This window comes from Gallus gallus, chromosome 1 (genome assembly GCF_016699485.2).
Source record: "Gallus gallus isolate bGalGal1 chromosome 1, bGalGal1.mat.broiler.GRCg7b, whole genome shotgun sequence".
NCBI classification, from domain to species: domain Eukaryota; kingdom Metazoa; phylum Chordata; class Aves; order Galliformes; family Phasianidae; genus Gallus; species Gallus gallus.
In genome coordinates this window covers 56,028,078-56,050,305 of record NC_052532.1, presented here as the reverse complement: position 1 = coordinate 56,050,305, position 22,228 = coordinate 56,028,078, and the positions used below count along the sequence as shown (strand labels likewise).

Here is a 22,228-nt window from a genome sequence, read left to right as displayed (position 1 = left end):
GATTTCTCACTGCTCTTTCTCAGATATGAGCTTTTAGGATTTTGATCACCTGTTTTTCCTCCGATAGGCTAAAATAAATGACTCCAGTATGGCAGATTTGAAGGAAACCAGGGCCACACAACTACTTTTTGGCTTCAAATGTGTAGCCCATTATTAAGCAAATGAGCTACTGATGCACTTTTCCATTTACCAAGCTTGTATTTGCCCCTGTGGGCATAACACCAGGTGATGTCTTAATTAATGATGGTGAAGATCATATGTATGACATAAACAAAAGAACTGCTTTTGAAAAATAAGGAAAAGAAAATATTCCCGCTCCCTTGAGGAACAGTAATGAGCTGGTTTCAAAAAGCGGAATAATGAAAACCAAAAGGGAAAACAGGGAAGTATGTGGCGTCAATATTGAAGTTACCTGCAAATGCCTCTCTTCGCAAATAAGCGCATATTCTTTACAGTATGCTGTATCCTGCACAGCACTTAACATCACTCACAGGATAATCTGTCAGTCTTTATGTTTGCATTGAAGCATACACACATTAGCAGCACTGTGCCTGCATTATCTGCTAGCTGGCTGTAATGCCCACTGAGTGCTGCCTGCTGAGCAGGACCTAGAGCTGCCTTGCTACTCATGCCCTGATTGCCTTATGTCCTGACTACCTTGAGGCAGTGGGCTCTGACACATTCCTCTTCAAAGTGGCAGATGAAAATGCAGCCATCCAGGCTCTCCTCACCTCCATCCCCTGTGCTATCTACAGCCATCATGGGATGGGAGCAATGCGCTGATGTGTGCCAGTCAGGGGCTGTGTTACCTCTGGCTTCTGAAGCTTGAAAAGTGTACGGTGGGTGGGAGCTGCAGAAGGACCAACATCTCTTCGTGTCACTAAAAAGCAAGTGAAAGAGGGCAAAGAAATGGGCGTCACGGGGAATCAGTCTTGGCTCTCCAAGGCCCTGAGGCAAGAGGGAAGGAGGGCAGAGAGTTAATATTGTCTTTTTCCATTAATTCCCGTGTCCAAGGCTGAGCAGGAAAAGAGTAATTCATCTCCATTTCCACCCCCCACCTCTGATTTTTCACCTTGGGAATCTGATCATTTTTAGCTCTGTAGGTTTAATTTGCTGAACTGACATGCACATATCCATCTTTCGCGTTGATCCTGGTTTAAACTCAACAGAACAGAAATATGAGCGGAAAATAACCTAGTTGGCCGTTACAGGCAGTGACACTGAACTGGTTTGGGAGAAAAAGAAGGTTAACACAGAGATGTGGATGATCTCCATCTACCCAGGGCTCTCCGTAGGCAAACTGTGACGGGGGAGTGCGTCTGTGGGTGTGGGCTGGAGCCTCCGGTCAGGGGAGGAAAGGAGAAAGCCCAGGAAGGAGCCGCCCCAGAGAAGACACAGGATGGAGGCAGCAGGCCCCCGGCAGCTCTCGTCTCCCGTGCCAGCCCTGCTCCATCTACTGGCAGGAACAAGGCGGAGCCTCTATACCTCCTGCTGCCCACCCAGCCCGCCTAGCCCGGGCCTCCTTTTGCCTGCCCGCGAGGGCCGCAGGCAGGGAATGGCCCTTGGCCCCGCCCTCGGGACAAGGAACTGGCTTCCCAGCAGCTTCCCTCTGCTTTGGCGTCCAGCAGGCCATCGCATCTGCTGACTGAGAAGCTGCTCTCGGGGCTCACTTGCGGTCAGGCAGACCCTGATGAAAATGCCCTCCCCAGAGGAGCTCTCTTAAACGAGAGCGTGCAGAGGAAACTCAGGTCTTCGCAAAATATGGAAACCACACAGCAGGCCTCTGCCACATATGCAGCTGAGTGGTTTTGCAGGCCTGACTTGCTCATCTCTGTGCGAGGAGACAGGCTGGAGCCCCACAGCTTGTGTGCACAGGCTTTAAGAAAGCTCCCCTGTACAAGACGGGGATTTTCAGCTCTGGCACCGCTGGCACTAAATTCATTTTTCCTCCTGTCCTGCCTTCTGCTATTGGGAAATGGCTGCACCTGGACTTTGCTTCTCTTTTCCATAGGGGAAAAGCACTGTGTTCACCCTCCTATTCACCCTCCTATAGTCCTCACAGATGGCATCTCCTCCAGCTCTGTGGTAGGGATGGCTGGGCTCGCTCAGCAGCCGTTCCCTTGGCGTGGAGAAGAAGGGCATCCCTCCAGCGTGAGAGTGATGTCTGCAGAAAGTTAAGTCTCCAGTGGGTTTCCCTGTGCCAGTGGAACAACATGAAGATCTGGTGCTATGTTATCCACGCTTCCTCTTTATTCAGATTTTATCTGTGAATTCTTGCAAATAATAGATGACTGAGACGTTCATTGTGCTGGGAAATAAGAAGATGAAAACATTAGACAGACCTTAGCAATTTCAATGGACTTATTCATGGTGTATTTAGTCATGCAAGTCTTTGCAGAGTCAGGAACTAACAAAGTACCTGTTGGGGTAAGTAATAATCCTGTGTGTTCACAAAAGCAGTTTAAAACAGCTCATTTATAATGAGAGACACTGCCTCAGTCAACTGAATGCTACAGAGTTCAGAACAAAGAAAAAAATAGACATAGCTCCAGCCTTAATGCCACAAGATCTCAGGAAGCAATCCATCCCAGCTTTTCTATGTCCCTGCCTTAATACAGGCATTCTTAATGTAAATTACATGCCAATGATTAATAGATTTTGTATCAATTGAACTTGAACTGAAGTCAAAAGAACATATTCTTTCTATTCTTTGTCGTTTCTAAACCTACATTAAAAAAGATTATTCAGAACTCTTAGAATGAAAAGTGCCAGGTCAAAACTCACATTTTTCTAGTGAGTCCATGGAACCTTACTTTTCAAAGCCGTATACTGTAGAATCTTAATCATCCTGGAAGGCTTATCCAGGCTATGGATTAAGTATGCAATTTGTGTGGTGCTGGCTTGTTCTGGGAGCACAGGACAAAGCACAGAGCCCTGCTCAGAGCTGAACTCGCCCTGGTCCAGGTGGGCTCTGGCAGCATTCGGTGGCTTGGCATGAGCAGGGATGCCCTGCATCTGCCCACCAGCCCCACGCAGGGTGGGTTGTCTGAGCAGTGCAGGTCCTCTGCAGCTCTGCAGCACTCCCTGGTGCCTCTGTATCATGCCCCAGGCCCTGGAAGTCTTCTTGATTTGGGAATGTGTGCATAAAGCCACACAACTTTGGCTCAGCACGGTGTGAGAGCTAAGAAGTCTTCCTGGGTGCCACGTCTGTGCAGTACTACCTCCTGCATGGCTCTTGTGTTATTATTTTCCATTATCTAGGAAAACAACCCTTTCTCCTCCTCCACTTTATCTGAGATAACAGAAAGCCGTATATCCGCGAGCTTAATAACTTCTGGTCCTGGAAGAACTCTGTCTGGTTGTATATGAGCATTTTTCACATTTTTGATGCATGTGCAGTTAATAAAACTTGGGCAAAACTTTAAAGCTTTGACTCTAATCCGGACAGATTATAAGTGTTATTTATATTCCCCCCGAATTATCATTAAAACCTGTTATGCATGGGGGCTAATTACTGAGAGATTTGGCTCTGAAATCAGAGTACTCTCCCCTCAGCTCAGTTTTCCTCACGGAGTTAGAAAAACAAATATTTTGATCCCAGTTATGAAAATCGGGCCATGTTTCTGAAGTTTTCTGAGGATCTGAGAGCATTTAGTGTTCCTACTGATCTCCTGAATTCAGGACTTCCTGAGAAACTTTGCTTCTGGTCTTCAAAATAAATATCCAGCTGTTGGGGAGTAATCGTCATCATAACATAATAGAATGGCTTAGGATGGAGGGGACCTTAGAGCTCGTGTAGTTCTAAGCCCTCTGCCATGGGCAGGGCTGCTGACCACTACATCAGGCACCAGGTCAGGCTGCCCGGGACCTCATCCAACCTGATCTTGAATGCCTCCAGGGATGGGGTGTCCACAGCTTCTCTGTGGAAAATGCCTTAAAAAAGGCTTAAGCACAAGTTAAAAGAGAGCGTGCGGTTTAGGCTCACCTCGCACAGGTCTGTTAGTTCAGGAGAAGGTAACTTGTGAACCGAAAACCCAAACAATGCAAACAAATTCAGAATAGAGCAAAATGAGTGAGAAATACACGTCCAGAACAGGGGAGGGGTGTTGTGCAAGTGAAACTGCTGTGCAGCAACTCCCAGTGTGGATAAGCCCGTAATTACTTCTAAAATCTCACCATTACTAAGCCATGCTTATAATTTCTAGAGGCCTCCAGTTTCTGGAACAACTGGAGTATGAGATTCAATTGCATTCACTTCAGTGGAGGATACAGTTAAGTACGGGCACGTTTTAAGGCTTGAGGCCAGTCATTAACAAATTAGTGCATGGGAACATTAGAGTCTCTCCGATCTGATTTTATGAAGTTATTTGGCAATAGCTGCTTGTCATCCTTTTTTCATAACCCCACCTCCGCCCCTTCCCTTCCCTTCCCTTCCCTTCCCTTCCCTTCCCTTCCCTTCCCTTCCCTTCCCTTCCCTTCCCTTCCCTTCCCTTCCCTTCCCTTCCCTTCCCTTCCCTTCCCTTCCCTTCCCTTCCCTTCCCTTCCCAGCAAAACAGCCCCCTCCAGAACCAAAAAGGGCATTGCAAGTACCCAAACTTCCCATTTTCCCCTTACTGTAGGCAAGAATACGTGCTGGGTCTCGCTTTTGTGTATGTGCGTACAGATATATTTTAAAATATGTGTTCAGTAGATGTCAGGGTGCCCGTTTCCTTCCACTACGCAGCCGTGCGAAGCCCTTTCACGGTAAGGGCACGGAGCACGGGAGCGGAGGACGGGGCACTACAACCCCCACAGTGCGCGGCGAGGGGCGGCGTGGGGCCGTAAGGGAGAGGAGGCGCAATGTCTTCTGGGAGCTGTAGTCCCGCGGGGCCCTGCCCGGCTGCGGCGCCGAGGGCAGCTCCCCAGGCACCTGTGTGTGCCGTGGGAGGCAGGGCGACCGCATTGTGCACCGCTCCCTGCGGGGTGTTGCAGTGCAGCTGCCTGCTGGCAGCCCAACCGGGAACCGGTGGGAGAAGCATGGGGGAAATGCAGGTAAGAATCTCCCGGCGTTTGCTGTGGAGTTGGAGGAGGGGGGCTGCAGATCCCCCTGCCCTACCAGCCGTCCTGGCATCGTGCTGCGGGCCGGCAGACGTTGCCCTTTTGCTCCCGTGCTGCCCATCTTGCTTGCGGTTGGCTCGTGGCAGCGTTTGCAGCGCGAGCACGTGGCAGCAGTGGCACAGGGATGCCATTCTCCCTGCAGCTGCGGTCAGAAGAGCGGCTGCTTGGCTGTGCTGGGAGAAGGTTAGTGGGAATAAATATTCATTCGGCCTTGGAAGGAGGCGGGGAGGAAACCCCACTCTCTGTAGGGACCGGAGATCTTTCTCTAGTGAATAAGGGTCTTAAGATGCCCAACTTCTTGCTCAATTTAAGCTTGCTTTTAGAATTCCTTTTTGTTTTCTTAATTTTTTTTTCCCCTTCCTCATTTTAACTCGACTTTCCTGGTCTCAGGAGAAAGAAATAGCCAAACATAAATTTAGTGTAAGCATCTGCAGCAGCCTTTTCCTGCATACACTTCCTTGTCCCGATGTCTCTGCTGCTGCTGCTGCACAGTGGCAGCAGCAATTCCCAGGCTGCACCGATCCCCACGGCCAGCATTGGAAACGTTGAAAACGCTTTGGCTGCATGCTGCCATCGGGAGAGCGCAAGGAGGAGAAGCAGCTCTGTGTGTTCATGGCTCCTGGTGATGCTTGGACAAGTGGCTGCCCTGGGAGCTCCTCCTGCCTTGCTGCTGGTGCTTATGCCTGAGAGCAACATTCACAGAGAGCTTTGGGAAATCCTTGGCACAGGGATGCTCTGTCGGCCTCCTGGAGCTGAATGCATGTCACATGCATGGGTGCCGGGCTGAATGACACAGCTGTATTCCTTTCTACAAATAGTTTACCGGTGATGCTGAAGACTGCATATACTGCAGGAACAATGTGGATTTTTTTTAGCTAAGGCTGCTGGTGCCAGACCCTATTTAAATGAAAGGACGTGGAAGCAAAGACAGGAGTTAGTGTTAGGGAAGGGCTCATGATGCGAGAGGCAGCTCCTAGTTGTGCCAAGAGCTGCGTTGCCCTTTTAATGGTAATAAAGCAGCTTTGCCGTTAATCGCTGCAGAGGCTGCCAAGTGCAGAACAGGTCCGGACAGCAAGACTGTTCCCTTCCTGCTCCGAGGTCAGCATGGAGGTACAGCTGTGGGCTGGGCTTGCACACCGTGGGCACTGATGCTAGAAGGCGGCACAGAGCTGAAAAGCACATGTCCTCCATGAAGGAAATGAACGTAAGAACGCTAAGGATAGTGCTCCTGAATGCATACCCACCAGGAGGGGGGGTGCATCTCAGGTGGGGGTGCTGCACTGACAGCAGCAGGGTTGGTAAGAAGCTCCAAACTCACGCTGCTGTGAGGGGGAGGACACACGGGCTGCTCCTCTCGGGCTTCTGGTGCATCCTACGTTCTCAGTGATCACAGTGTCAGACACTTCTAATGCATATATAATAGAAAATAATCTTCTGGGAGAGCGGCACTGAATCTGAAAGTACCCCCTACGTATTCAAGTACTTTTTTCCCATGCACGAGCAGCACTAGTAAAAAACAAAACAACAGGAACTATATTTGCTGACAACTTGTCCGTGTTTGGGGCATTTCCCTGCATGCTGATGTCGGGTACACCCCTGCTCCACCTGCAGCATCTAACATGGGCACGGATTTCCCTGTTGCACCTGACGTCAGCGTACCTCCCTAAAAGTGGTTTTGTTTTCCATTCGTGGTACACATCAGAAGTCAAACAGCACGAGGTGGCTAAGGGTGTCGCACTGACCCACTGCTGCGGTTGCTGTTAATATCTGAAGAAATTCCCAAATATCACAGCCCCGGCAATAGCGCTGTTACCTGCCCATCTTTCTCTTGCCAAGCAGATCAGTGTCTTTTTACATTATCAAGTTCAGTAATTGCTAGATACGCAATAGCAATGGTGAGTTGATCTGCCATGTCATTTGAACGGTATCCAAACTGACAGTGCTTTTCAAAACGAGGAGGCTGAAGGGGGTGTGGGGGAGAGGTACCTTTTCCTTCTCACTGGTTGCCAAAATGTCACCAACCCTTTTTAAGAAGGGTGTGCATTCAGAATCCGGCCTTACTGCGTGCAGAAATCAGCCTTAGTGCACAGGCTACTAAATTTCTGTTGCTGTTTTTATGTCATTACTGCAATTGTAGTAACTCTGTTAAAGACGAGACAAAAGGTTGCTCTTTTCACTTAGAGCGTTTTCCACTCCACTCCACTTTCGCAACAAAGGTTACCCTGAGCAATGCGTCCATCTGTCTGTTCTAACTGTAGCAATACATATTATTCTTACCTTGTCAATGTATATGCTAGAAAACAGAAGCTGAATTTATAGCTATATTTCCTCTCTGCCGGGGCTTTTAGAGTGAGTGTTTCAGTGTTTCCATTATAAACCCCTGTTTTCTGAGGTTTATAACAGTCTTGAAGAGCATAGCGGTCTTGAACCATAATAGAAAACATGTAATGTTGCATTTACAATACAGCTGTAACTGCACATTAAGGAGTGTAATCTTCTCAGTGTACCCACAATGCTCCAATAAGGTTAATTGGAGTTACGTATACTAAGAGAAGAACAGTATTTTACCCTTGGAGTTGGAGTTCTCCACTCAGAGACGAGGACAGAGTGCCTCTGCCTGCACCAGGCTCACAGCGGCATCGTTCCTGGTGGCAACCCGTGGGAAAGCCCCATGTGTGTGTGCAACGCCCCTGGATTATCTGCCTCTGTGGGTTTGCTGAGCTGCTTTGCAGACTTGGCCAGTGGAAAACAAGGGCAGGTCCTGCCTGGCTGCCTTCAGTGATGACATAGCTATGTCCAGATGTGGAGTCCTTAGTACAGGAGAGACATGGATCTGTTGGAGTGTGTCTGGAGGAAGGCCACAAAAGTAGTCCAAGAGTTGGAACATCTCTCTATAAGGACAGGCTGAGAGAGCTGGGGCTGTTCAGCTTGGAGAAGAGAAGGCTCCAGGGACACCTGAGAGCGGCCTTTCAGTGTCTGAAGGGGGACTGTGTGAAGCAAAGGTACAAACTCTTTCATGGGGTCTCTTGTGATAGGACAAGGGGAAGTGGCTTCAAACTAAAAGATGAGAGATTTAGGTTGGACATAAGAAGTTTTTTACAATAAGTGCTGTGAGGCACTGGAACAGATTGCACAGAGAGGTGGTGGATGTCCTGTCCTTGCAGACATCTGAGCAAGGTCAGGCTGAATGGGTCTCTGAGCACCGTGATCTAGCCGTGAGTATCCCTGTTCATTGCAGGGGAGTTGGACTTAAGATTCTCTTCCAACTCAAACGATTCTATGATACTGCAAAACCAGGGCAGAGATGAGCAATAGATTTTATACCTCACCAAATGCATGGGGAGGTCTTAGTCCTGTCTGTCTCTGCCATTTCTGCCCTTGGCTTCCAGTCTTGCATAAATCTAGGTCCCTCCTGAAACCCTAGGCATTTCTCCATTTCCAGCCAGCTTACTCCATCTGGCATCTTGCATTCATGTGTCACTTTGCTTACCAGCGTAAGGGAAAGAAATTAGAGTTCATCATAACATCCCTTCACCCCCGGGCTGTCTCAATTAGTCCAGCTCTGTTGGGTGGTTGCTGTTGTAGCCTGAGCTACCACAGGCAGAGCCAGGGCTTTTGAGGCAATACCTGATACATTGGTGGATCTCTGTGGGATTTCTACTCTAGGAAAAAGCGTGTATCTCTATAGTGTTCACATACAGAAATTCCAGCATACCTGGGACGGGGCTGTAGCTGTTGGTGTGTACCAAACAGATCTGCCTCTCTGAGCTGGCACCCAGCTTAAATTTTGGCTGGTACCTACTGGCTCCCACCGTGCCACTTGGGTTGCTTTGTGAATGTAACTGTGAGAGCAGGTTAAGGTGGCAGTGCTGGTGAGTGGTGGTGGTCTGGGTTAGAAATAACACTTCAGATAATGAGGGAGAAGAGCTGAAGTTAACTGTGGGTAGTTGCCAGGGCTGCTGGCTGTGCTCAAACTAGAGCAGATTTATCACTGCAATCCCTTGCTTGAGCTTCTTGTACATAATTGGCTGAAGGTAAGGAAAGCAGCAGCATGTTCAGGGTAGAAAGAAACTTCTAAGAGTTGTTTAAAAAAACAACAACACCCAAGACCCTTGGAGCTTGAAGACTTTGTTAGGTTTTGTGGTGAGTACAAAGCACTCCTCTCAGATTGTCACAGGGCCATGGTTTTCCAAGTTGAACCCTAGCTTTGATCAGCAGCCAGTAACAAGACAAAGTATGATGGCTTGAAGTTGTTTTCCGTGGAATTTTTTTTTTTTTTCCAGTGAAACTGAGAAGGTTACCTATTTCCTTTCTTCATTAACCCAGCCACAGTTTTGAGTTGGGCTCATCTGCCAGTTGGCAGCAGAAGATAGGAAGGAGGTAGGAGGTTGCACTCACTGTGAGTGGTAGGCTTGGATCTCATCTATGTATCAGTCTGAGAGAGCAAGTTAATGTGAGCATCAGCAGGGCTGAAATTTTGTGGAGCCTAAGTTCTTGCTGTTTCAGCTCACATGCCACCTTACTTAGTCTTCCACTTAACCTCTCTTCCTGTGGCTAACAGGTCAGCTTATTGGGTTCATGCCCTTTTGGAAGTACTGCTAACCTCAAGCATTCAGAAATCACAAATTTACTCTCAGATTCATGAGACTGCAGGAAAAACATGCATTTTTTTTTAATCAAGCAATTAAAATAGCTTAATTAGGATTTTGGCCCTGATCCTTTTGAGTTTCATAGCTTTGGAACATCGTTTTTCTTGCTGTGAGGTCTTGACCCTCTTTGCCCCCAGTAAAACCTGTATTTGTCACAATTGTACAAATGAAGAAGTAGTGCTTTAGCAAAAAAGAAAAAAATCAAGTAAGCCAAGATTTGCAGTAAGAGCTCAGATGTGGAAATGTTGGTTCTGTTATTGTGCAAGTTTGTTATTCACTTCTTCTGTTTTTGCCCCCTCACCAGTTATGCATGCTTGTGTATGTTGTAACATATCTGCTGAGAATGGGTGGGAGGGAGCTGAAGGGAATTCTGATTTGCAAATTAGTGCATGAGGGGTCAGCAGAAAGGTCTGCAGGGAAAAAAAAACGATGAATGGGAGGCTACAAAAGGCTGAACCAGAGCAAAGCCATAGGTGTGTTTCATACACCCTTCCGTAGCATTTAAGAGGATGCAGTTTGCATGTTAGTTATTTGTGCTCTTTCAAGTGGGTAGGAAGGCCTTTGGGAATACTGGGCACAATCTGCCAAGAATTTTTCATCATATGATGCGTGAATTTTGATAGAGAATATCCCCTGGATGGGATGTGCGTTCAGATAAGGCTTTCAATGTACTTTATATTGCCTCATTGTTTGGCCCACAGTGTAGAGATGCTCAGGTCTTCTCGCTCTGGCTCTCTGTGTTTCAGCGCACCCTACATTTTGTGTTCTTACAGCCATCTGAGAGTGTCTGACATGATTGTTCACCCTGCAATTATTGGTATTTTGAAATATTTACACTGGGGAACATGGTAGATATTTCCAAAGGTAAGAGAGTCAATAGGGCATCAGCCTCCCTGCCTGTCTCAAACAGGAGCTTGAGCAGAATCACCAAACCCTGCACTCGATCTTCTCCAGGAGAACGTCCCCTGTCCCATGATGGGCTGTACTGCAGCTTAAAAGTGAGGCTGTGTGGATGCTGGTAGGGAACTGCTGAAGAGCTGGAGTCACCCTCAGTGATTACTTTGAACTGCCACGTTGAGTCTATTTGCAGCTCTATCTCCTTTCAACATGTGGATATCAACTAGTAGCTTCTGGGCTTCTTGAAGTTTGAAAATCATGATGGAAATAGTATTGGTCTGACTTGCTTGATATTGACCCTTCTTTTTGCTTTCTACTTGCTGTTTTACCTTCCCTTCTGTATTGAGGCTAGATGGTGGTAATGCTCAAGTTGTAATGCCCATCCTGTTCTTTATGTTTGTGTTGTCTAATTCATCGTGCATTCTTTTCCTCTTTCATTTTGCTTTCTTATTCATCACAGGATGTCAATTGCATCCAGTCACTCTGATGTTCAACAGCTAGAGGTAAGGCATACAGGCAGAGCTGATACCATCTGCAGTTCCTAGCTGGGACCTGATTCTACCATTCCTAGTCAGCTTGAAGGCTATCATAATCCATGGGAGCATTCTCAGTTCATTCATTCATGTGAACAGAGCACTGAAATAGGCTGTCCTAAGTGGTTGTTGAGTCTCTATCCCTGGAGGTATTCAAAACCCATCTACACTCTTTTCTGTGGTACCTATCTTGGGAAACATACTTTTGTAGGAGGTTGGACTCGATGATCTTTATTGGTCCCTTCCAGGACCTATGATTCTCTTGGTCTATGATCCTGTGATATCTGTGGAGCTTCTTCTGGAACCACATGCTATTTGAAAAAAATTGACAGTGGGGGACCTAGCCAGAAGAATGTTTCATTACCTCATCTGAATTTTACAATTTCTGAGACCTTTGATGCCTTCTCTTTTTTGTTATTTTGAGTTTTGAGAAGGTATTGATAAATGCACTGTTTCAGTAAATTTTCTCTTTCACATACCCTGTTCCTTCGCGCCTGTTGTTATCTTTTCACCCATTCCAGGCCTTAGTACCCAATCTGTCTGTTGCCTGAGGGCACTAATAGGTCTTTATTGTTGTGAGTGGCTTCACCAAAGACCTCCCATCTACACCATCTTCCCAGGAACCCAAATGAAGTTCAAACCTGGGAGTTCAGTCCATCCTATCCACTCACAGCAACTCTAGGACAGTGCACTCAGCCCTACCTCTTCTTGGCTGCTGTTCTTCCCCTTGTCCCTCCTGTTTGTGTCTTTAATCTATTTTCTTCCATTTAGGTGACCCAAAGGACTCAATGGTCAGGATTTGTCTAGCTGGAAGTTCAGGAGCCATTGCTCAGAGGTGTGCAATGTTGAGGCTCATTGTTTCTGAAGCTGCTGCCTCTTTTTAAGGAGGCTGCGTGCAATTTTTCTCTGAAGAAATCTCTCTGCATCCTACTGAAAGGATTCCATAATAAAATTATTGAACTGCAAACCGGAGAGGTAAGGTAAGGAATGTAGAAACTACAGAGCATGTTGAGCTCTCAAAATTTTTCTGTTAATTGCGGAAAACCTGCGTTTTGTATCTTTCCATTTGCAAAGCACAGAAAAGGACCGATCTTTGTATGTGATGGTGTTGATTCTGTGGGCTAGTAAGTGAAAGAGAAGTTGATAAGAACAACTTAGTTAATTAAATTATAGAACATGGTGCTTCTGTAAAGTTTTTTGCAGCTCTTTTGATCTGTGGCTCAGCACTCAGATGCAGCTTGGAGAATTCAAGCCTCGAGTTTGCCATTTAAAGTAGATTTTCAGTCAGAGACGGTTAGATGTTTTTTCTTGGCATTTAAAAATTGAACTTCATACAATGAATTATAACTTACTATTTCTTATCGCGATATTGTTACAAAGGTAAACATTAATATGGCTTTGTGCTACTACAAGGCTTGTCTAGGCAGGGTTCTTTGGCTTTTGCTATCAACGTGGAACTATTGATTCGTGAACATAAATCCTTACTTATCTCCAGTCAACTTTATAGCACAATGAAATTATAGGGTTGCTTGAATCAATCAATGTTTCTAAAGCAAGCTATAGAAATATAAACAAGTTACTGATTATTTAATAATGCCAATTTGCTTAGAAATGCCTGGCCTTGGGCAGCAGATGTTGCATTAATTTCTGCTTTCTCTGGAATTTCACTGGGGCTGCAAGACCTTAATGTCACTATTAGCAAAGGTAACTTTATTTTAGAAACTCATTCTGAGCTCTCACAGCAAGAGGACGAAACTGATGTTCCTTTTGACCACAAAATCTGTGCTATTTCTAAGTGGAGTTCTTTGAAATAAGTAGGATATCTCACAGCTTGTTGCTTTAGAGGGGACTTAGTACAGTGGCACTACATTTAGTTAGCATAATGAGGTTTTTTAGCCCCTGTGATATTGACTGAGTTTGAAGTACCAAAACTTTTAGTCATCTAAGATTAATTCTGTAGGTGAAGTGCAAGTTTGCATGGTATTTCAGCCTTCCTGGAATTATAGGCTAGGTGCCCCTCTTCTGAGAAGCAGTTATGCTAATACGGCCAGGTTCCAACTTAGGGAAACAATTTAAGTATAAAAATATATCTTCGTTTCTCAGTAGGAAGTGTCATGAAAGCAGCTTCCTCAATGTGGTTTCATGGTTGCAGTGTACGCCTTTTGGAGATCCAGTTCATTGGAGTGATTTTATTCAAGGTGCTTCAAGAATATTCCACGAATCCACGGTGTCCTTTCCGTGCTCCTGTCTGTTTGGAATGCAGAGCAGGATCTTTTGATCTGGGCTCTGATGCCTCAGTGGTCTGTCTTTGGAGCAGTTTGTCATAGCTTATTGTGCAGGGGATTAAGACCACCTGATTAATCTGCTTGGCCAATCTCCTTACACATGGATAGTAATAATGGAGTCATAGAAGGCAGCTGTAAATCCTTCTGCTGTAATACATTAATATTCCCAGGACTTTGGCTATTAAAGTTGTTTTAAATATATATTTATTAAAAAAAAAGAAAAAAAGAAAACTCTGAGAACAATGCCTTTGATCTTTTTGATTGATCTACCTTAAAGATGTTAATAACACATTTTTGCTTTGGAAAGGTTTTTGTCTTTAAGATAAATTAATGTTATATACCTACACAGTTCTGTACATGGGCTTTGTTAAAGCTTACATGTAAACTAGTCTCCGATTAATCTCATGTTTTTAAGCTGTTCTGTGGTATTTCACTTGCAGTAATTTGTGGCTAAGCTGTCTCTATAACACAATTTCCTTGATCTAAAGACTGTGCTACAAATTTCTATAGAGAGGAACTGCTATAAAATTAAAACTTAACACCTGTCTAGACTTCCTTCATCTATGGTGAAGTTGATATGGCTCGGCTTTAATTAGATTATTATAGACCTCAAATGTATGAGGTAGCATAGCATGAGAGAAGTTGAATTTGGTCATTAGCAAGAGTTCTTGGTTAGTCAGGTGGGTTAGTCATTAGCCTCTGAAATACATGAGAGTACATTTTCCATTCAGTACGCTTTGAAGACTGGTCAAAATCCTTAATGTGATTTGGGTCTACTGAGAATGTCTTTAACCCTGCTTTTTAATAAGCTCTGTATTTCATGTCTGAGAGATACCTGTTTATGTCTGGCATTGCTGAGGCTCTCTGCCGCACCTGTATTCGTTTTGAAGTTGAAACACATTGTTTTGGAGGAGCATTTACAAAAAAAAATATCTTGGAATTAGAGCAGACAGGAATTTAATGTATGAACATTTCCTGGAAAACCCGGATAGCCTTTTTTTCTCTTCTAGTTGAGGAACACTTCAACTGCTTATACTCTGACTGTAGTAACGCACTTCCCTTTTTAATATTTCCTGCTGCAAACATGCATATATGCTAAAGTTCAGTCCTGCTTCTGTCTTGTAGGTCTGCCTTTTGCTGGGACCTCCAAGTCTGCAGCAATGTCAGTGCTGAGGGAGGAGGGATGAGATGGGTATCCTGAGTGTAAGTTTGTGTTGGATGAGGTGGAGATCTGTGGGTTTTCATTGCCGCGGGAGAGAAGAGCTCGGATGGCACCTCATCAAGGAACTGTGAACTGTGGTAGATGCTGTCTTGAGAGAAGCCTTGTGGAGGCAAACGCAGTTAGTGCTGCTGACTCATAAGAGATGAAAAGGAAAAGGCCTCTCCGCTTCAACTTGTCTCTGTCTTCTTTCATCAAGTGGGTAGTGAGGACTTCATATCTATCTCCATAGTTCTAAAATATCCTTATAATCAGCCTGAGCAACGTATCTCCACACAAACAACAGAGAGGTTGGTGATAAATATGTCTGCTGTTAATTAGTTAATAAGAATGTTTTTTTCTCATGTAAATGGCCTGTTAGTAAAGAAGAGATGCTGAAAGCAGGGCTGATGAATAATTTATTTTTGTTGCTGTCTGCACCTCTCCTTATTCCTTCCACCTGCCCCGCAAAGTATGATGGATTTCCCTGACTCTTCAGATGAAGCTGAAGTACTAAACTCTGGGATAGCACTTAAGTGTGTTCCAGGTGAGTTTTGTTGCCTGCTGCCCTTCTCAATGGCTGGAGGTGCCAAGTTAAACTCCTCTAGTAAGAAACAGGTACTGAGGATTAAGAACCAAAGCAAAAATTAAACTCCAACATCAACAGCAGAAAATGATGGTTGTTGTTGTTGGGAGCTTGATTATGTGTTCTCTTCCAAATTGGATGCTGATGTGAGAGCCTATTTCCTATTATAATGTGTGTGTTTAAGAACTGTTCATCCCAACTACCTCCCAGTGTGACTGGGAAAAGGCTCCAGTGTACTTCTTAAAAAATAAGCAAGATCTGTACTTGACTCTGTGTTTGCTGAACTTAATAGAACTTCTGCCACTATCTTGAATAGGAAGGTATCAATCCTCTGCATGCAGATAAATCATAAAATCAAAAGGGTTGGAAAAGACTTTTAAGATCATCTAGCCCAACCTTACACCTCCCACCAGTGTCGCCCACTTAACCACGTTCCTTTGTACCATGTGGCCTTTAATTAAAAAGTCAAAAAAATTAATGCATGGTGAAACAGGAACATTATTTCTTACCTTCTACATTTGTGGTAGGTTTTGTTCTGTTTGTTTTTAGAAAGAATTTAATGCATATTGATATTTGATTTTTTTTGTTTATTTTAATTATTTTCTTTCTTAAAGTGGGATTGGCTTGTGCCCACTGACTAATTCCTTGCATCACTGGCCTTGCGCTTTGTTGCAATTGTTCTTGGAGAACTTGGCAGCTGCAAGCTAGCAGAGCTGTTATTGACCCCGAATAGCAATAGCAACGTTAATACAATAAGAAAGGTTTTCTGTGATCTACTGTGCTATCCTGTGGAGCCAATGAGCTGGTTAACACCTTTTACTTATTCTGCAAGGATCTGAGGCTGGAAGGGAATTAATGCAGTTGTGAAGCACAGAGAACCAAAATAGCAGTGATTCAGTTAGAGCAGAGCCAAATCTTCTTAAAATTAAACTGCATTGTGTTAGAGACTTTACTTTTTTGATACCTATATTATTAACTTCTCTGATAAGAGCAGGAAATGTAATACAGTGATATTGGAGGAGCCTTGCACATTAAATCTAAGCTATTATCTTGGGGTTGTATGAGAAGGAACCACTCTTCATCTGGTGTGTTATGGGAATCAGACATTGCAGACTGCCTCTTTCTCACTGAGTTTTTTGGTTAGTTTTAGTTCCCTTAACTTTCAGTGCATTAAGGGAAGGCTGCTGTACATATATGCGTATTTATAGTTTCGTAAGTTACAAATGATACTGCATAGTTTCTGGGAATTTTATGATGGGCGAGTGTCTACCTGCAAGTTGCAGCTGCTCATGTTGTAATCTACAATATTTTTTGATACTGGTGTTTAGCAACTTTGTGTGTAACAGGTTAATGGTCTCCTCGCATAGGCATGCTTCAAGGCTTACTTTCTGGTTGACCTCTCTCATTGGACCAGATCAAATTTTTGAAATAGGATTGAGGTTTGCAGAGAGGAAACTGTGGAAGAGAGCTGAGGAATTCACATGCTGGGGCAACCCATTTCCTGAACTGCAGTCAGACTGTGTTCAGATTGTGTGACAGCTTGACTGTGTCACGGTGCAGAAACACATAGGAGCACATGCTTCTATTAATGTTAACCCCAGTACCGGGGATTCTCTGGCTACATCCTAATGCTGTGGTGAATGGTACCTCCAGAGGAGGTACTGCATTGAGCCAGGAAAATTTGCTGAGGTACCTGTGGACCTGAGATGATCCAACCTAACAGTGCTACCTTTGCAACGACTGGTGCGAGTGACTCTTAACTTACCCTGGTGCTACAGTTCTTTTTTCTGCTCATTAGTTTCTCTTTCTGTATATGTCTTCTAGTAGTCACACTAGAAGAGTTTTTCCCTAATTCCTCCTTTTTGCTGGGGTAATTTCAACTCTACTGTGTTTAAGGTATAACCAGTTTGGAGATAAGTGCCAATGAAGTTTTCTGTTGCAGAAATGCTCTGGTTTTGTTACTTCACAGAACGCCACTGTTTGCATGCTAAGACACGGACGATGGGTGGTCATATATTCTTCCTCCATGATCTGTACCAGGGTCAGGCTCTCTTTCCCCTCCTTCTTTTTCCCACATTTTCCCCAGTCTCCCACACTTGTTGTCTAGAAACCCATTTGACCGCACTGATGTCTTAAGCAGTTGATATGTAAATATTTACTGACATGACAGTCAGCAAAAGGGGGGGGGAATTGCTACATCCTACCCTTTGGTAAACCTTCAAGCTCTCTCTCTGAGTGTGCAGTCGATAAGTACAGGAAAGGTTTGCAGTTCATACTTCACTTGATGTATTTCTGCTCTCTTGGTTCCTGTTTTTGTTGCAGATGTCACTCAAATAGCTGTGGGAGGTTTATCAGCTCTTGAGGAGACTTTCCCTCGTGTGCACACTTGCACCACTGAAAGCTGGCACAGTGGTGGAGGAAAATGGAGCTCGGAGATCTCCCGGTGTTTGCCTCTGCAGAATTGAACAGTACAACAGTCACCCTGGCTTTACTGGCCGTATTCACGGTTCTTCTGTACTGGTAAGTGGTAATGGCAGTAGGGGCCTGCTGAAGTTCTCCCAATGTCTACAGAGACTTCCTGTTTTTAAGATGAAACTGGAAGATAGCTGGGTGGAAGGGGTGTGAAGGGCATGCTGGTTTGGATGTAGAGGTTGAAATACATACTTCTGAAACTCGTGTTGCTTTTTAGAGAGTTCTGTCCTTGCAATACTTTCTTTTGAGTACTTTACCGACAAATGCTCACCGAAATTGTCATAAAAATTGAGGAGTTAACTACTGTTGGTTTCTTATTAATTTCTGTAGGCTGCAGGAGCACTGATGCTGGTCACAGGGAAACTGAGTTCTTGTCACAGGGTCTTGTTGGACTCTTCTTTGTACTGTGCTGCACGCTTGACCTTTGCCAGGTTTCATGGTTTAAATTTACAGTCACTTTAACTGTTGCTTGAATTTCTTCTTTTGTTGTTTCCACAATGAGTAATGGACACAAACCAGAATAACTGCAACTCTAATGTTAAGTGCAGTAGGCACAACAATGAGCTATGCTGAGATGAAGGGGAAAAAAGTACCTACCACAACCCTGTCCAGATAATCTGTTTTGGAAATTAAAGTAGCTGATCTGGGAATGCTTTTCTGACTCTTTTCACTAGAGTACCTCAGACCCTGCTTTTTAGTGAATAATGTTTTTTCTCATTTCTGTGTGGGTTCAAGAAATAGTTTCAGGAACAGCGAGAGAAGAGCTTCAGAAGAAAATCCAAAACTAATCTAGAAAAGAATAGCGATGACATCATGAGTTCAGCACAGTTGTTCTAGTAGTGTAAATGATGGATCACTTCTGCACACCTTTCTTGATTCTTTAAACCTTTCAAGCTTTGTTCTGCTTCCATATCAAGGGAGAGTCTAGAGAGACTGAGAAGAGCCCAATCAATTCCCTCTTTGATGTGCGTTGCCATATCAGGTAGGTAGGCAAGCCAGTTTTCTTTCTAAGACCTGCTCAAATCATCACAAAGGTCTAAGTCCCACTGCCTTTGAATTTTACTTGGAAAAACAATGGCAACACTAGATCTTCTGGTAAATCCATGCTGTTTAGCTGCTGACCCATGGATCTGCATAAGCACAAAGTAGGGGAAGACAGGCCAGAGGGAGAGCCATGGTTCAGAAATGCAGCACAAGGTCTGGTGAGCTCTGGCAGCCTGTGAGATGGCTAGAAGGGTCTGGTGCTTCCATGCTGTAAATGTCAAGGTGTGCTGAGGGCTGTGAAGACACAGAAGTGCTCTGTACAAATGTACTGTGTTCTGATGTATGCTTCTCTGGAGCCTTGCTTTGTGGTTCATTTTAGGAAAGGCTCTTATAAGAAAGGCCCTCCTGTAGAAAGGAAGTCATGGATGCTCCGTGCTAAATTCTGTCTCAACATAAATGAAACGGATTGCCCTGATAGAGGTGATGGATGTCCCGTCCTTGCAAACATCCATGCAAGGTCAGGCTGGAAGGGGCTCTGCAGAATCTGATCTAGCTGTGGGTGTCCCTGCTCACTGCAAGGGAGTTGGACTTGGTGGCCTTTAAGGGTCCTTTCCAACTCAACAATTCTATGATTCTATAAATAAACTTGGATCTAAAGGCAAACTAAAGGCAAGCTTGTACCAGGCACCTAGCCACAAACAGTCAACTGTCATATAAGCTGCAAAAAGTCCAGTGTAGGGGTGAGGTGGGAAATTGCCTTACAGTTGAGATACACCATTCCTCGTTTCTCTTTTCCTGGCTAAAGATGAACTCTGTGAAGGTGCTGTGTAAAGGAAACTGGAGTTTTATGAGGGGAAGTGTTTTATGCCCTAACCTGTCACTGATCCTATTGATCTGCAGATGCAAGTTGATTTTAGGGTAGTTTATTAAATACAGCTGCCTCTAGGTCACTCTTCCAAGGAGGAGCTGGTGTTGTTTCTTAAACTTGCAATTAAACATGTTGGGCAACATACATGGGCTATTGGTAAGCTTGCTTACTTGACTAAGCTATTTGCATCCATTTATTTCAGTCAAATGCAGTGAGTGCACACATAAGTTTAATAGCTTGAAGCACATCTACATGAATGGTGCTTGTTTTTCAGACGTGTCAATCTATTCATGTAACGGTTTGTTTTTTATAAAACTTCTTTTTTCTCATATCGAAGCATATTAAGCAAATGAGTAAAAACCGGCTCATACTCACAGCCTTCTTTATTCACAACTGAAACTTTGGATTTGAGGAATTATTTAAAGAGGACGTAAAAGATTGCTAATAAAACGCAGGTCCCTAATTCTAGAGAATGTGTTGTTTTCTTATTGCAACCATGTTGCATGCAGAGTTGTGTGGCTCTCCTTGGAGTTAGAAAGCACAAATTTAAGCTGTGATGGGCATATTAATAAAGTAATAACTACTCAAGTTTCTTTGATGCTTCCATTCTAAGCCTTACTCTCATATTTTAATAACTTCTGAATACCTCTTTTTTGGGGGGGAGGCTTTTTTATTCTGCCAGCATTGTAACTTTTCAGGACGGCAGTCATAGGAGAAGGGAAGAATTAATATTTGTTGTTGTAAGTTTTGGAATGATGATAGTGCTGTGTGATCAGGGTTGTAGTGTGTCAACTGTTGTGTGAGTACAAAGACTAGACAGTTTGTCCACTATTTTTTTGCTTTAAAAGGCTTACAGGCTAAACAGAAGGCAGTTGTAGGTAGAGGAAAGAGATGACAGACCTAACGTACACTAGAACTGTAACATGGTTATGTCACCTGCTGTTTATTGAGCTATTTCCTTAGCAAGAATTTTGTGAATGGCGTTACTTGGAGGTTTAAATGACGCCCTTGAGTTGCTGCCCATCAGCTAAGCCTCTGTAGCTGTTAGTGTGTGCATTGTAAGGCCAGCTGTGATTTATCACAGTTCAGCTGACAGGTGGTATCTTGCTAAATTGTGATAAGACCAATTTCTTCACATTTCTGGATAAGGTGAGGTCATATGAAATGGGGAGAGAAGTAGGTTGGCTGGGAAAGGGAGGAGAAGCTGTAGCTGCTTAAAAATAAACTTCTGGAGAAGTTACAGGTCTTAAGAGGAGACTTGGATGACTTGATAATTATTTAGGCTGCCTCTTACAGTATAATCAAGAACACCAATAATTCTGTGTAAAACACCGTCTAATAGCACAACTGATTTCTCTCATGTTTTCATTAATGTCATATGAGGATGATGCTGATAACGTGTTGTGTCTGTCTTAATTCAGAGGCTATAATCTGTGTTTATCCTCCACATGACCTTAAAAAGCCTCTTCCTATAGCAGCTTTAGGTCAGCTCGTCTAACGTTGAGCGTACTGAGAAGCTTTTGGGTACTCAATCTCTTCAGATTTGGAATGGGGTGAACAAACCTGAAGCTGTTTTTTTTTCTGTCTTTTATTAATATAGCTTGCTCAGGTCTGCCTGCTCACTTCTACTCCTGGGGGGTTTATCTGTCTGCTCCTTCCCCATCCTTACTACTTGCTATCGGTAGTCCAAGTCTCTTCCTGTAGACCTCATACCACGGATTCTTCAATGGCTGTTGCCACCTCCTTATTATTGTGATAGACAGGGAAAATACAGCTTTAGTGGCAATAAAGAAAAAGCGATATATGGCAAGTACATAAAGCCTGGTAATATCAGAGGTACAACGCTGAGCACTCTTTAAAAAAAAAAAGAAGAAATCTCATGTCTGTGTTGCTTCCACCCTCTGTGATTTCTACTAGCCAAGCCGATTATCAGAGCAGTTTCTTCTAAGAGAGCTTTCTTTCTCAATTCCAGGGGCTGCTGTCTCTGTTTGCTTAATCTTTGTGAAACTCAGGGTTCTTTTCCAGGCATGAAATAAAAACAAACACTTAAGGGAGGAATGAGGTTAACATTTACAAATCCCAGTGATATTCTCGACTGAAAAGTGTATCTTTACAACATATTGTTCATTTTCATTTCAAACATCTGCTGAGCAGGGTATCCCGTGCTTGGTTGTAGCTGCAAACATCGCTTTGTCTCTTTTTGCTGTCTGGGAAGATATTTGATAAAATGAAAGCAGGAGTTTATTTTGCTTTAAAGTTTAATGTACCATAAACTTAGCATTATGAAGAAGCTGTCACAGCATTCAGATACCTGTGTTCAAACTGGATTATCAACCCCTTGTCTAAACAAACCTGGTTTTTTTTTCAGAAACTTGGAGGTTGGATGGGAGGTGTTTGTATATGTTTGTGAGATCCATGTTTAATTACATGCTTTCAAGCATAGCAAAATATATACTGGTAATGTCTTTGTCTGTTTCTGAAAAGCTAAATTGTTCATAAAGATGTCATTTTTACATTAATTCGGTGTTATGATCACTTATGTTACAGAAGTACGTAGACAGAATGAGAGATTTGGGTTTCCCTACATCGAGGCACTGTCTTTGCATTGCATAACAAGTCAAGTCAGTCCTGACACAAAGTATTTGCTTTCTCTGATGAA

The 22,228-nt window shown here is 44.0% G+C and overlaps 1 protein-coding gene across 2 annotated transcripts in view; it reads left to right on the top strand.

Moving 5' to 3' along the window:
• Window positions 1-4,855: 4,855 nt before the first annotated feature.
• The window catches only part of TBXAS1 (thromboxane A synthase 1), a 250,185-nt gene continuing 232,812 nt past the window's right edge, over window positions 4,856-22,228 (top strand). The window contains exons 1-2 of one of the 2 annotated variants that reach the window (XM_040658534.1): window positions 4,856-5,031; window positions 17,568-17,765. In XM_040658534.1, the coding sequence (XP_040514468.1) occupies window positions 17,668-17,765 (98 nt within the window). In that variant the 5' untranslated portion in view covers window positions 4,856-5,031; window positions 17,568-17,667. Of the gene's footprint in view, window positions 5,281-17,567; window positions 17,766-22,228 lie in introns of both variants that reach the window. The other variant, XM_040658556.2, reaches the window with a different exon arrangement.